The following is a 12817-nucleotide window of genomic DNA, read 5'->3' as shown; positions in this document are numbered from 1 at the left end:
AGATCTTGCCCTTTTGAGTTGCATGAAGGGTTACAAAATATATATTTATATTTTTTTAAATACACAATCAAAGTTTGGGGTTGTGAGATTTTTTTTAATGATTTTAAAATTGTACATTGAACAAAAACAAAAACAAAAACCATTGGGAAAAAAAACTCTTAAAGAAAAGAGGAAAAAACTTTTAAAAAGTTAGCCAATATCGCTCGATACTGTCAAGTTCTACAATCCCTATGGACTGGATGCGTACATAAGCTTACAAATGAATAGTTTTGAGATCAATATCAGGAAAGCTTTCCCGTTTAGTCCCCTACAGAGTGGCAGCAGCCTTTCTGAGAAACCAAAGCTGATAATGAAGCAGATGAAGGGAAAGTGTTGGTGCTGAGAAAGAACGTGTTAGTCTCCAGACAGCTAGAAAAAATCATCAAAACTCCAAATTGGATTGCCTTCACCCAACAGATAGACAGCTCTGGGAGTGCTAAAGGCAGTGCTAAGATCTAAATGATTGAGATTCATGTGCTTGGTTGGTGAAGGTAATGAGACTGGCCGCTGCCCAACGGCTTAGTTGACATCAAAAAAACATATTAAGTTACTGAATATCAATCATAGGTAACATTCAGCCATGCTGTAATTTATGCCACACATAATGAAAAAATTGTTTACCCAAAAAGGAAAAGTCTCATCAATACCTTACTTCCTTTTGAACTCTGAATGACTTTTTTTCTTCCCTGGAACACAAAATGCGTTATTTATAGAAGAATGTTCAAGCTCTTTTGTATATAATGAAAGTGAATCATGGCCACAGCTGTCAAAACAAGATTTTCAATAAATCATTTTCATCTGTTATAACTAGCACAAAGCTAACATAAAGTTGATACATATTTTCAAATTTTGAACAAACATCATTTTTTCATTGCCTTTCAGCTAGTTCAGCTGATTTTCTACCAATGTTTTTCTTTGGTAATAGAAATGTATTAATGTATTTGGTAATACATTTACATTACATTTACATTTATTCATTTAGCAGACGTTTTTATCCAAAGCGACTTACAGATGAAGACAGTGGAAGCAATCAAAAACAACAACAAAGAGCAATGATATATAAGTGCTATAACAAGTCTCAGTTAGGTTAACACAGTACACGTAGCATGGGTTTTTAAATAATATAATAAATAAAAAGAAAAAAGATAAAAAAAAAGAATAGAGCAAGCTAGTTAGAGGTCTTTACACATACACACACACACACATATATATATTTGCATAATAAATCAAATAAAGATGGAAGAGATGTGTTTTAAGCCGATTCTTGAAGATGGCTAAGGACTGGATTGAGTTGGGGAGGTCATTCCACCATGAGGGAACATTTAATTTAAAAGTCCGTAAAAGTGACTTTGTGCTTCTTTGGGATGGCACAATCAAGCGACGTTCACTTGCAGAATGCAAGCTTCTAGAGGGCACATAAGTCTGAAGTAACAAATTTAGGTAAATGGGTGCAGAGCCAGTGGTAGTTTTGTAGGCAAACATCAAAGCCTTGAATTTTATGCAAGCAGCTATTGGAAGCCAGTGCAAATTGATAAACAGAGGTGTGACATGTATTCTTTTTGGCTCATTAAAAATTAATCTTGCTGCCGCGTTCTAAATTAATTGTAAAGGTTTGATAGAATTGGCTGGAAGACCTGCCAAGAGGGCATTGCAATAGTCCAGCCTGGAGAGAACAAGAGCTTGAACAAGGAGTTGTGCAGCATGTTCCGAAAGAAAGGGCTTGATCTTCTTGATGTTGAATAAAGCAAATCTGCAGGATCGGACAGTTTTAGCAATGTGGTCTGAGAAAGTCAGCTGATAATGAATCATAACTCCAAGGCTTCTAGCTGTTTTTGAAGGAGTTATGGTTGATGTGCCTAACTTGATGGTGAAATTGTGATGAAACGATGGGTTTGCTGGAATCACAAGCAGTTCTGTCTTGGCAAGGTTGAGTTGAAGGTGATGGTCCATCATCCAAGAAGAAATGTCTGTTAGACAAGCTGAGATGCGAATAGCTACCGTCGGATCATCAGGATGGAATGAGAGGTAGAGTTGAGTGTCATCAGCATAGCAGTGGTATGAAAAACCATGTTTCTGAATGAGAGAACCTAATGATGCCATGTAGACAGAGAAGAGAAGTGGTCCAAGAACTGAGCCCTGAGGCACCCCAGTAGTTAGATGTTGGGACTTGGACACCTCACCTCTCCAAGATACTTTGAAGGACCTATCTGAAAGGTAAGACTCAAACCATTTGAATTGTGGTTCCTGAGATGCCATTTGCCAGTAGGGTTGATAAGAGGATCTGGTGATTAACCGTGTCAAAAGCAGCTGACAGATCAAGCAGGATAAGTACTGAAGATTTGGATTCTGCTCTTGCTGTCAAGGAGATTGTTGTGTGTGAGAAATGTAGAGACTTGTTTGAACACAGCTTTTTCAAATGTTTTTGCAATGAATGGAAGAAGGGAAACTGTTCTGTAGTTCTCTAAAAGAGTTGGGTTGTTTAAAAGCTAAATACACAGTCTCTTCCCAAAAACCTCTCCTATTTAATTTACTCCTGTGAAATGATGAAAAGAAATGTTGTGCATATAGAAATGCACCAGACAAACTACAAAAAGGATGATGAAGAGTTTCTGGAGTTAAAAGATACACAAGCAATTCGGCGTTTAAGTTTTTTGAGTAATTCAGCATTATGACATATTTAGTCTGACTATTTTATTCTACGATTATAAAAGCATCAAAGATGTGTTCAAGCTTTATGAAAACTGCTTGTGTTATAATCCCTTATTTGTTAGCTGCATTTGAAACACCTGCTAATTACATTCATACAGTACATACATGCATACTGTGATGGCCGAACCTGTGGCCACACATTGATAAGGGTAACATCAACGCATTCATTCATGATACATACATTCATTCACATACTGATAGTTCTTTTCTTGCATTCATTCACGATACATATATTCATTTACATACTGATAGTTATTTTCTTCCTTTTTATCATTCATTTATATTTGAATTTATAGTATAGGATTTAAGGTTTATGTATAAGAAAATCACTACACAGACTTTGTTTGACAAATTGCAAAGCTTTATTTATACATGTCAGTACTTCGTTCGGTGGTTTGGAGTGCACACTTACTGTCTTGCGTTGTACTATTTCTGTTTCCTTATCTTTGTTTCTATTTGAGTTTAAGTTACCGTGGCATGGAGGTTGGATGAATGGCGTTGACTCAGGTGTGCGTCTTTCCGTCATCGCGGTCTTGACTGACAAAAGGCTGAGGCGCGTGCGGCAGTCAATATTTATGGTCTGAGCATTAGAGGTGTGCGATACCGCTAGATTTGGTATCGATCCGATACCAAGTAAATACAGGGCCAGTATCGCCGATACCGATACCAATACCGATACTTTTTAATAATTAAGGTGGATGCGTCTTCAACCTAAATCTAAATGAATTTTCATGACTTTTAATTTGTTTTTGTGATTTGCATTTTGGGTTATTAATAAGTACTACAAAAGCTTTTGTTCAGAAACAACTTTTGGTTACTTCTGATTTATTTAAATAAACAAAGTTACAAAATGATTATGTCACAAATATAAAAAATGTAAAAACAAATTCTCTTTTCAAGTAGCATGTTAATAAAAAAAATGTTTCTCCTCTTTAGTGCACTTCTTTTCAGGATTTTTTTCTTAAAGTCACAAAGTTTTACTTCACAATGTAAAACAAATTCTCCTTATACAAAATTCCTGAAGCCGACATCTTCCACTATGGAAAGAGGCTGCAGGTCCTTCACAATCATTTCTGATAGGCGCCTTGTAATATCCACTGCTCTTGGAGAATCAGCTATTGATAAAATAATAAAAATAATTAAGTCTGGTGCACATCTAGGTGAAGTTTAAATATAGAAACTAGTATCCCTTTCACAGCTAACACAAAAAGGGTAGATCGGCCTGAAAATACAGCCATACAACGCTCCTCTTTCTCTCCGCCTCTGACTGACTGCTGTTAGAAATGCGCGGCTGAGCGTTGCGCGCGCCTGACTGCTGGTGGTAGCGCTAGTGGTGAGTCACGTGACGGTACAACACAGGAGAGGGGGCGGAGAGCAGTGTCGATCACGAACAGCACTTTTGAGAGCTTGCTCTGCTCTGTGACAGCAGCAGCATATTGACAAACACGGCCAGGTCGCAAAACGAGAGAAACTGAAACTTAAGTATCGATATTTTCCCGTTGGTATCGATCAATACCGATACCAACGTTGGTATCGATATTATCGATATTAGTATCGATCTGCCCACCTCTACTGAGCATTCCACTGGACGATACCAACTAGATGCAATGTCATGGGGGGGTGAAGAAATGAAGTTATATTTCTGATTGGTTCCAATTTATTTTTATTATTAATATTTGTTGTTTTGTATTATTAGATTGGTTTGTTTGTTACTCTATTTACTTTGATTAGATAACTTGTAACTAATTTGTTGATTTATAAAGTGTTGATTGTATGTTTTCCCCTGTCTTGTTTAAGTGAGCTCACCGTCTGTGATAAATACCTGTTTGTTGTCTCATTTAGGGGGTTAGTTTTGTTTTGTTCAGTTCTTCTTAAGTTTCGTTATATTGAATTAAAACTTATTTTGTTTACTTTATTAAAGTCTAGCTAGATTATTTGTTAGAACAAGTTGATTTATTTTGTAACTGAGACCTTTTTCTTATTTTTGGGTAAAATAAAACCTTTTTTTTGTTGGCAATCCTGTGTCCTCGTGCCTTACTACTTGGCGATATCCGACATATGGTGGCAGCGGTGGGATAAGCCAGTAGAGGACACAGGTTTTTGTTTTTTTTTCCCCCTCTTGTTTAATTATATTTTTTGAGGAGTTATGAGTCGACCGCCAAAGAAAGGAGTTCCTAAGCTTGCTCCAACTGAGCGAGAAGAAAGAGATGAGGAGAGGACTATAGACGAAGAGGTGTTTGATGGGGAAAAGGAGGCAGCAAGTAGAGAACCATCATTGGGTGATTTGACTGGCCTGTTTCGAGCCCATATGGCGAAAATGGATGTCCGGGAGGCAGCAAGGAAGCAGGAGTATGGAGAACAGGAGCGACGATTTAGAGCTCTCCAACATCAATTCAGCTTATTACAGACTGAGGTTCAGGCTCGTACCTCCTTTACTCCTGAGCCACGCCCGACTAATTTAGATTATCTTGATGGCCAGGGTGGAGATGCAGATCCTGGAACCCGACGTTCTCCTCACCAGTTTACCTCCCACACAAGGGATGCTGACCCTAATGTTGATTATTCTGGACCAATGTGGCCTCGTGAACCTCGACTGGAAAAGTTAGCTGACTCTGATGATATAGAGCATTTTTTAATAACTTTTGAGCGAATCGCCACAGCTTGCCGCTGGCCCAAGGCTGATTGGACTTTTCACTTGATTCCGTTATTGACTGGCAAAGCAAGGGCTGCATATGTTAATATGGATTTGGATGATTGTATCGAGTATGAGAAGGTCAAGGCAGCCATCCTCATTAAATACGATATCAGTGCAGAGACCTATAGACAGAGGTTTCGCTCCTTAGATGTCTATCCATCCGAGAGTCCAAAAGAACTGTACATAAGGCTGAAGGAACTCTATGGCAAGTGGATTAGACCCCGGGAGAAAACCATCGAAGAGGTGGGTGAAATGATCATTCTAGAACAGTATCTTCGCATGCTTTCTCCTGAACTCCAGGTCTGGGTCCGGGAACGGGACCCTAGGACCGCAGCGGATGCCGCGTCATTAGCTGATGTCTTTGTGGCTGCAAGAAAAAAGAATCAACCGTGGAGTTGGACAACTGGTAGTGACTCCCGACGGGCCCCGTTCCATCAGAAACCGGTGCCTGGGGCGGGTAAGTCTCCCAAGGGAGATTTTCCAGAAGTTAGACGGCATAACATTTTAAGAGGACCAGTCATTTGTTTCCAGTGCGGACAAGAGGGCCACACAAGGCCAGCCTGCCCACAAAATGCTGCTAAACTAACTAACTTGTGTTATGTTCCCAGAGGCAGCGCAGCAAAGATAACCAAACCAAAGGTACTGTTACAGATCAAGACGGTGACCGTAAACGGGAAAGAACTGAAGGCCCTAGTGGATACTGGGAGTGACCAGACTCTGGTGAACAGGAAATTTGTGGCTCCATCTTTAATTAGGGCCTATAATAAATTACCCATCTGCTGCGTACATGGGGAGGAAAGAATGGTGCCCACTGCAGACCTATATATTGGGGTTGAAGGTCAAACCTACCTGTTAGAAGTAGGGGTAGCAGATAATCTTCAGTATCCCGTAGTTCTTGGTCGTGATTTACCAGTGCTCCTAGATCTGGTCAAGCCCGTGCAGCAGTGCAACATAGTGATAACAAGGGCCATGGCAAAGCAGCCGGAAGAAGCGATACAGACTCTTTCGACACTGCCCTTTTATGACGTAGATTTAGCGATGGGCATCCCAAAATCAAGAAAATCTAGACGTCAAAAGAGATGAGCAAAGCTTGAGTATAATGCCTCCCAATTGCCCGTAGAGAGCACATGCAATCTAACCCCACATGTCCAGCTGCCTACTAACATAATTGCATTACAGCAAAAAGATGTTAGTCTTGCTGTTTGCCTACAGAAAGCAAACCAGGAGACCACAGGGGAGGGACCCACTAATGACAAGGGTGAGCATTTTGTATTTGAACAGGGCATACTCTACCGCCAGATCGGACTGGTAAAACAGCTGGTGGTTCCGCAGGATACTCGAGAGGTTGTCCTTCACCTGAGCCATTCCATTCCCTGGGCTGGCCACCTAGGGAAAAAGAAAACCACTGCACGTATCAAAAGACCCTTTTACTGGCCCGGCTTGGAAACGGATGTTGCCCAGTACTGTAAAAGTTGCCCTGATTGTCAAAAAGTATCCATCAAACGTCCATCAAGAGTGCCCCTCCAGCCCCTTCCTGTAATCAGTACACCATTCGAACGTCTGGGCATGGATGTCGTTGGCCCTGTGGAAAAGAGCTGTGCAGGTAACCGGTTTCTACTGGTGATCACCGATTATGCTACGAGGTACCCAGAGGTATTTCCTTTAAAGTCTGTCAAAGCTAAATATGTTGCAACTTGTCTAGTCCAGTTCTTTTCCAGAGTCGGACTGCCAGCTGAAATTCTCACTGACCAAGGGACCAATTTCATGTCCAATCTCCTGAAACAAGTCTACCAGCTGCTGGGTATTAAGAGTTTGCGGACAACACCTTACCATCCTCAAACTGATGGGCTCACAGAACGATTTAATCAGACATTGAAACAAATGCTGCGGAAATTTGTTGGTGAGACTGGCCGGGACTGGGACCAATGGCTCCCGTATCTTCTTTTTGCTTATAGAGAAGTACCCCAGGCTTCTACCGGGTTTTCTCCGTTTGAGCTCTTATACGGCCATGAAGTTCGGGGACCTCTGACACTACTTAAAGAAGTCTGGGAAGGAGACCATGGTGAGAGTGAGCCTATTAACATTGTGTCTTATGTCTTGCAAATGAGGGAACGTCTGGAGAAAATGAGGACTTTGGCTAAAACCCACCTGATGGAGGCCCAGAAGCACCAAAAAACATGGTACGACCAGTCGGCACGGGAAAGAGGCTTTGTGGTTGGAGACAGAGTACTTGTGATGCTGCCGAGTCAGGAGAGCAAGCTGTTGGCCAAGTGGCAGGGCCCCTTCGAGATCAGGAACCAGCTAGGTCCCACCACGTATGAAGTGGTCATTCCAGGGCAAGATCGTGCTAGCCGAGTACTTCATGTCAACCTTTTGAAGAAGTGGGTATCCCGACCTGAGCAGAGAGCGCAAGTGATGATGATTCGTCATGTGAAGGAGGAGGAGGAGGAATGGGAAGACCAGTACTTGCCTCGACCAGTAGCTGGAAATATTCATCTGGAGCATCTGCCTGAAGATCAGCAATCCCAGGTGAGAGCTCTATGTACCCCTGAAACCTTCTCAGAATATCCTGGTTTGACATCTTTGATACAACATGATGTGATATTAAAACCTGATGCAGCTGTTAGACGTATGAGTTACAGAATACCTGAGAGACTCCAAGAGGACTTGAAGGAGGAAGTGAACTTGATGCTGAGACTGGGAATTATTGAACCCTCTAAAAGCGAGTGGTGTCATCCGGTGGTCCTAGTACCGAAAAAGGATGGGAGTATCCGGTTTTGTATTGACTTCCGGTACTTGAATTCTGTATCACAGTTTGACTCATATCCTACTCCCCGTATAGACGCCTTAATTGATCGATTGGGCAAAGCCAAATACCTGACGACCATCGATTTGTCCAAAGGGTATTGGCAGATACCATTGACACAACAGGCCCGTCCTTTAACAGCATTTAGGACACCATGGGGGCTATTCCATTTCCGGGTTTTACCCTTTGGCCTGCATGGGGCACCGGCTACCTTTCAGAGACTTATTGACCAGGTGTTACATGGGCTAACCTTTGCTGCCGCTTATTTGGATGACATAGTCATCTACAGTACTACCTGGGAGGAGCATGTTCAACACCTTCAAGAGGTTCTACAGCGTCTGCAAGAAGCAGGCCTCACAGTGAATCCTGCCAAGTGTGCTGTAGCCAGGACGGAAACCGAGTACCTGGGCTTTGTCATTGGCAACGGGGTAGTGCGACCACAAGTCAAAAAGGTCCAGGCATTAGAGGAAGCTCCCATTCCTCAGACACGTAAGGAACTCAGGTCCTTTCTGGGAATGGCGGGATTTTATAATCGTTTTATCCCTCACTTCTCTAGCAGGGCTGCCCTGTTGACCGATATGGTGGGGGTTCGATGTCCAAATCAATGCCAGTGGTCAGAAGAAAGGATGACGGCCTTTCGAGATATTCAATCGGCGTTAAGAGAAAATGCTGTGCTGTACAGTCCAGACTTTGATCAAGAATTTATTGTGCAGACGGATGCCTCTGAGAGGGGCATAGGGGCTGTGTTGTTACAGGGACCACCTGGTGAGCGACGGCCTGTGGCTTTCATTAGCCGCAAACTCTTTCCAAAGCCCCTTTCACACTGCCATTCCGGCAAATACAGGGGTAAAGTGTTCCTGTAATTGTTCCCTGGTCGCTAGATTTGGCACTTTCACACTGCCAGTGATGACCCGGTATATGTGCGTGCTTTCACACACAACCCCTGAAGATCCCCCAACGACACGTGACATCAGCGCGTGACGTGTAATGTACGAGTCGACAACGCTTGGCACGTTATACTTTAACTGAAGCAAGCGAACGATCTCTGCGTCAGCGCGGAAAGTGAGGAACTAACTGATCTCTGCTTCATTACAGTTTGCACATATGTTTTCGTCGCGAATGTTGATCTTCCTTCAAAACAGCCGGTAAAAGAGTTGCGCGATAACGCGCGTCATCACTTCGATACCGAATTTGATCTGGCTTTTGTTCACACAGCGCTCGTTCCGGATCGATTACCGCAATGTTACTATGTCCCCGACCCGGGTTCGATTCGGTAATCAATTCCGGGACGTGGTTGCTTTCACACAGAAGGCGACCAGGCAATGTTACGGGAATATTGCGGGTCCGACGTGCAGTGTGAAAGGGGCTCAAGGGAAGTCCGCTATTCGACAATAGAGAAGGAATGTTTGGCAGTTAAATGGGCCCTAGACTCCTTGAGATATTACCTACTTGGAAGGGAGTTCAAGTTGGAAACGGACAATAAAGCTCTCCAGTGGCTGGAAAGGATGAAAGATACCAATGGGAGGATCACACGGTGGTATCTGGCTATGCAGCCTTTCCGGTTCACTGTCCAGCACGTTCCGGGCAAGTCCAATGTGACCGCTGACTACTTCTCTCGTTGTATCCACGAGATGCCTGAAGGGAGGGGGTGTGTGATGGCCGAACCTGTGGCCACACATTGATAAGGGTAACATCAACGCATTCATTCATGATACATACATTCATTCACATACTGATAGTTCTTTTCTTGCATTCATTCACGATACATATATTCATTTACATACTGATAGTTATTTTCTTCCTTTTTATCATTCATTTATATTTGAATTTATAGTATAGGATTTAAGGTTTATGTATAAGAAAATCACTACACAGACTTTGTTTGACAAATTGCAAAGCTTTATTTATACATGTCAGTACTTCGTTCGTTGGTTTGGAGTGCACACTTACTGGCTTGCGTTGTACTATTTCTGTTTCCTTATCTTTGTTTCTATTTGAGTTTAAGTTACCGTGGCATGGAGGTTGGATGAATGGCGTTGACTCAGGTGTGCGTCTTTCCGTCATCGCGGTCTTGACTGACAAAAGGCTGAGGCGCGTGCGGCAGTCAATATTTATGGTCTGAGCATTCCACTGGACGATACCAACTAGATGCAATGTCATGGGGGGGTGAAGAAATGAAGTTATATTTCTGATTGGTTCCAATTTATTTTTATTATTAATATTTGTTGTTTTGTATTATTAGATTGGTTTGTTTGTTACTCTATTTACTTTGATTAGATAACTTGTAACTAATTTGTTGATAAAGTGTTGATTGTATGTTTTCCCCTGTCTTGTTTAAGTGAGCTCACCGTCTGTGATAAATACCTGTTTGTTGTCTCATTTAGGGGGTTAGTTTTGTTCAGTTCTTCTTAAGTTTCGTTATATTGAATTAAAACTTATTTTGTTTACTTTATTAAAGTCTAGCTAGATTATTTGTTAGAACAAGTTGATTTATTTTGTAACCGAGACCTTTTTCTTATTTTTGGGTAAAATAAAACCTTTTTTTTTGTTGGCAATCCTGTGTCCTCGTGCCTTACTACTTGGCGATATCCGACACATACATACATACATACATATATACATATATATATATATATATATTGGTGAAGAATGCCTTCTGTGCTCCAGTGCACAAGCCCAACTAATAACAACCATGAAGAGTTTAATTTCATAATGATTAAGAGAAATAACAACAAATCTCTTCTTGGGTGCTCTTGCTGCTTTTTATTTGTCTCTATGATTTCATCTTCTATGTCCTGCATGAATCATGGCACTCATTAACAGAGATAAACCTGGATGTTTGGTTTGATGGATCACTTGTCTTTCACAGCAGGGAATACAGCTGGTAGAACAACCCTAGAGGTCACTCATAGACAAAAGCTTGTAGAAAACTAGACGTGCATTAACACTTTTTGGCTTTTGCTTCCAGTTAACATGAATTGGAACTAACAATTGTCAAAATGAGTTTTATTTTTGAATTTATCTAGCATCCCTAATTTCATGGCACAGAATTCAAGATTGCAGATAGCTGTTCTGAGAAAGCTCTCATCATCAGTCAGGGGCAAAGTTTATACTGATGCCTACAAAGACATTTATGGCCATATTTGCACTGGGACATATAAATTTCTGTTCATCGCCATATTACCCTTAAAGTGTTTTATGTTGGCCAACTCATCAGTAACGTCCCTCTCATAATCATCAAAATAACACAATGCTCCAGGCTAAATGTTCCTGTTAGACGTAATCCACTGTTTGTGCGCAGTGCAGCTGGCAAGGTCTGCGTCCAGAGCAGCAGCTTAGAATGCAAAACACATTTAGGAATGTCAAGCTTTTATCTTTTATCTGAAAACTATTAAGCCTGCAAGCTGCTGCTATCTCATTCATTTCTTTTTTGTTTTTTTGTTCTCTGTTCATACTTGTTGTGGACAAACATCTGGACAACGGACAAAGACCAGTTCAGGGTCACTAAACACACACACCAAACATACTTTTGCCAGACATCATATCGTGAATATTGTAAATGACATTGACACAGCTGTTAACCACAGCTGGGAGCCATGTCTAATTTTTCTATGTTCTCGCTTTCATGCAATGCGTATTACATCCGAAACACTCTCTGTCACAGACTTCATGCAAACACACACTCACACAAATACAGAGTGCTTTGATGGGATTATGACTGAATGCTTTTCCTACATGGGTGGTGCAAATCTAACAGCAGGGGGTGGATTCCAGCTGCTTCTGTTGCCTGTATTTGTGAGATTTTGAGTGCATTTGCATGGATTTAAGGTAAAAGAAAACCAGTGATGCATACAAATGTCAGAGTGTTTTCTCTCTTTAGTGTGCCAGTGCTCAGACACACACGTGTAGGGTAGCAAACCAAAGAATATGAGTTTCAGATGAATTTCCTGCAGTGAAGGTACTTCCCAGCCCATTACTCCAATGTTTCTATGTAATCGACTTGGAAGTATCTCACTGTTAAGAGTAGCAGCCACATCCCACTCGAAAACCTCCATTTAACTTCCTTTTAGCAGATAAATAAGCACTATAAAACAATTTATATCAATCTGATCTCACAAAACACAAGACAGCTGAATTTCAAAGCAATAGATAGCTAAGTAGCCTTAAAAAAAGGGGTAAAGGTGGTAAACAGATTTTGAGTGAGGGAACATCTCTCAGATCTTAGTCAGTGAAAACTCCTTAAATACAATTTGTCTGAATGTTTGAGAAAGGAGAGGGCCTGATAGGAAGAATAAGCATCAGGGAGGCAAATAAAAAGAACAATCAGAGCTTATACTTATTTCTGAACACTTGTATAGTCCCTGTAGCTCCAGGTTAATAAAATTAGACTTAATTTTTCTGGTAGGTAAAAAAACAAGTGCATTTTATTCCTAAATCGCTCTGTTTTGTATGTATTTAATTACTCTGGATTTTATTTTTTTTATTTTATTTTTTAGTACAGACTGATTGAAACTGATAATTCTAAAGCTCTATGAAAAAATAAATAGATGTTTTCCACCATAATAATG

The 12817-nt window shown here is 41.1% G+C and overlaps 2 protein-coding genes across 2 annotated transcripts in view; both read left to right on the top strand.

Annotated features, from left to right (window-relative positions):
• The window catches only part of LOC113109348 (myb-like protein U), a 972647-nt gene that overhangs the window by 644212 nt on the left and 315618 nt on the right, over positions 1 to 12817 (top strand). The window lies entirely within an intron of this gene.
• On the top strand, positions 4368 to 6877 carry LOC113109598 (uncharacterized). The gene has a single exon (XM_026273282.1). The coding sequence runs from the start codon at positions 4895 to 4897 to the stop codon at positions 6524 to 6526; it is 1632 nt and encodes a 543-aa protein (XP_026129067.1). The 5' UTR covers positions 4368 to 4894; the 3' UTR covers positions 6527 to 6877.

This window comes from Carassius auratus, chromosome 1, assembly GCF_003368295.1.
Source record: "Carassius auratus strain Wakin chromosome 1, ASM336829v1, whole genome shotgun sequence".
NCBI lineage: Eukaryota > Metazoa > Chordata > Actinopteri > Cypriniformes > Cyprinidae > Carassius > Carassius auratus.
The sequence above is the reverse complement of the archived record's forward strand: the minus strand, read 5'-3'. Positions and strand labels throughout refer to the sequence as shown.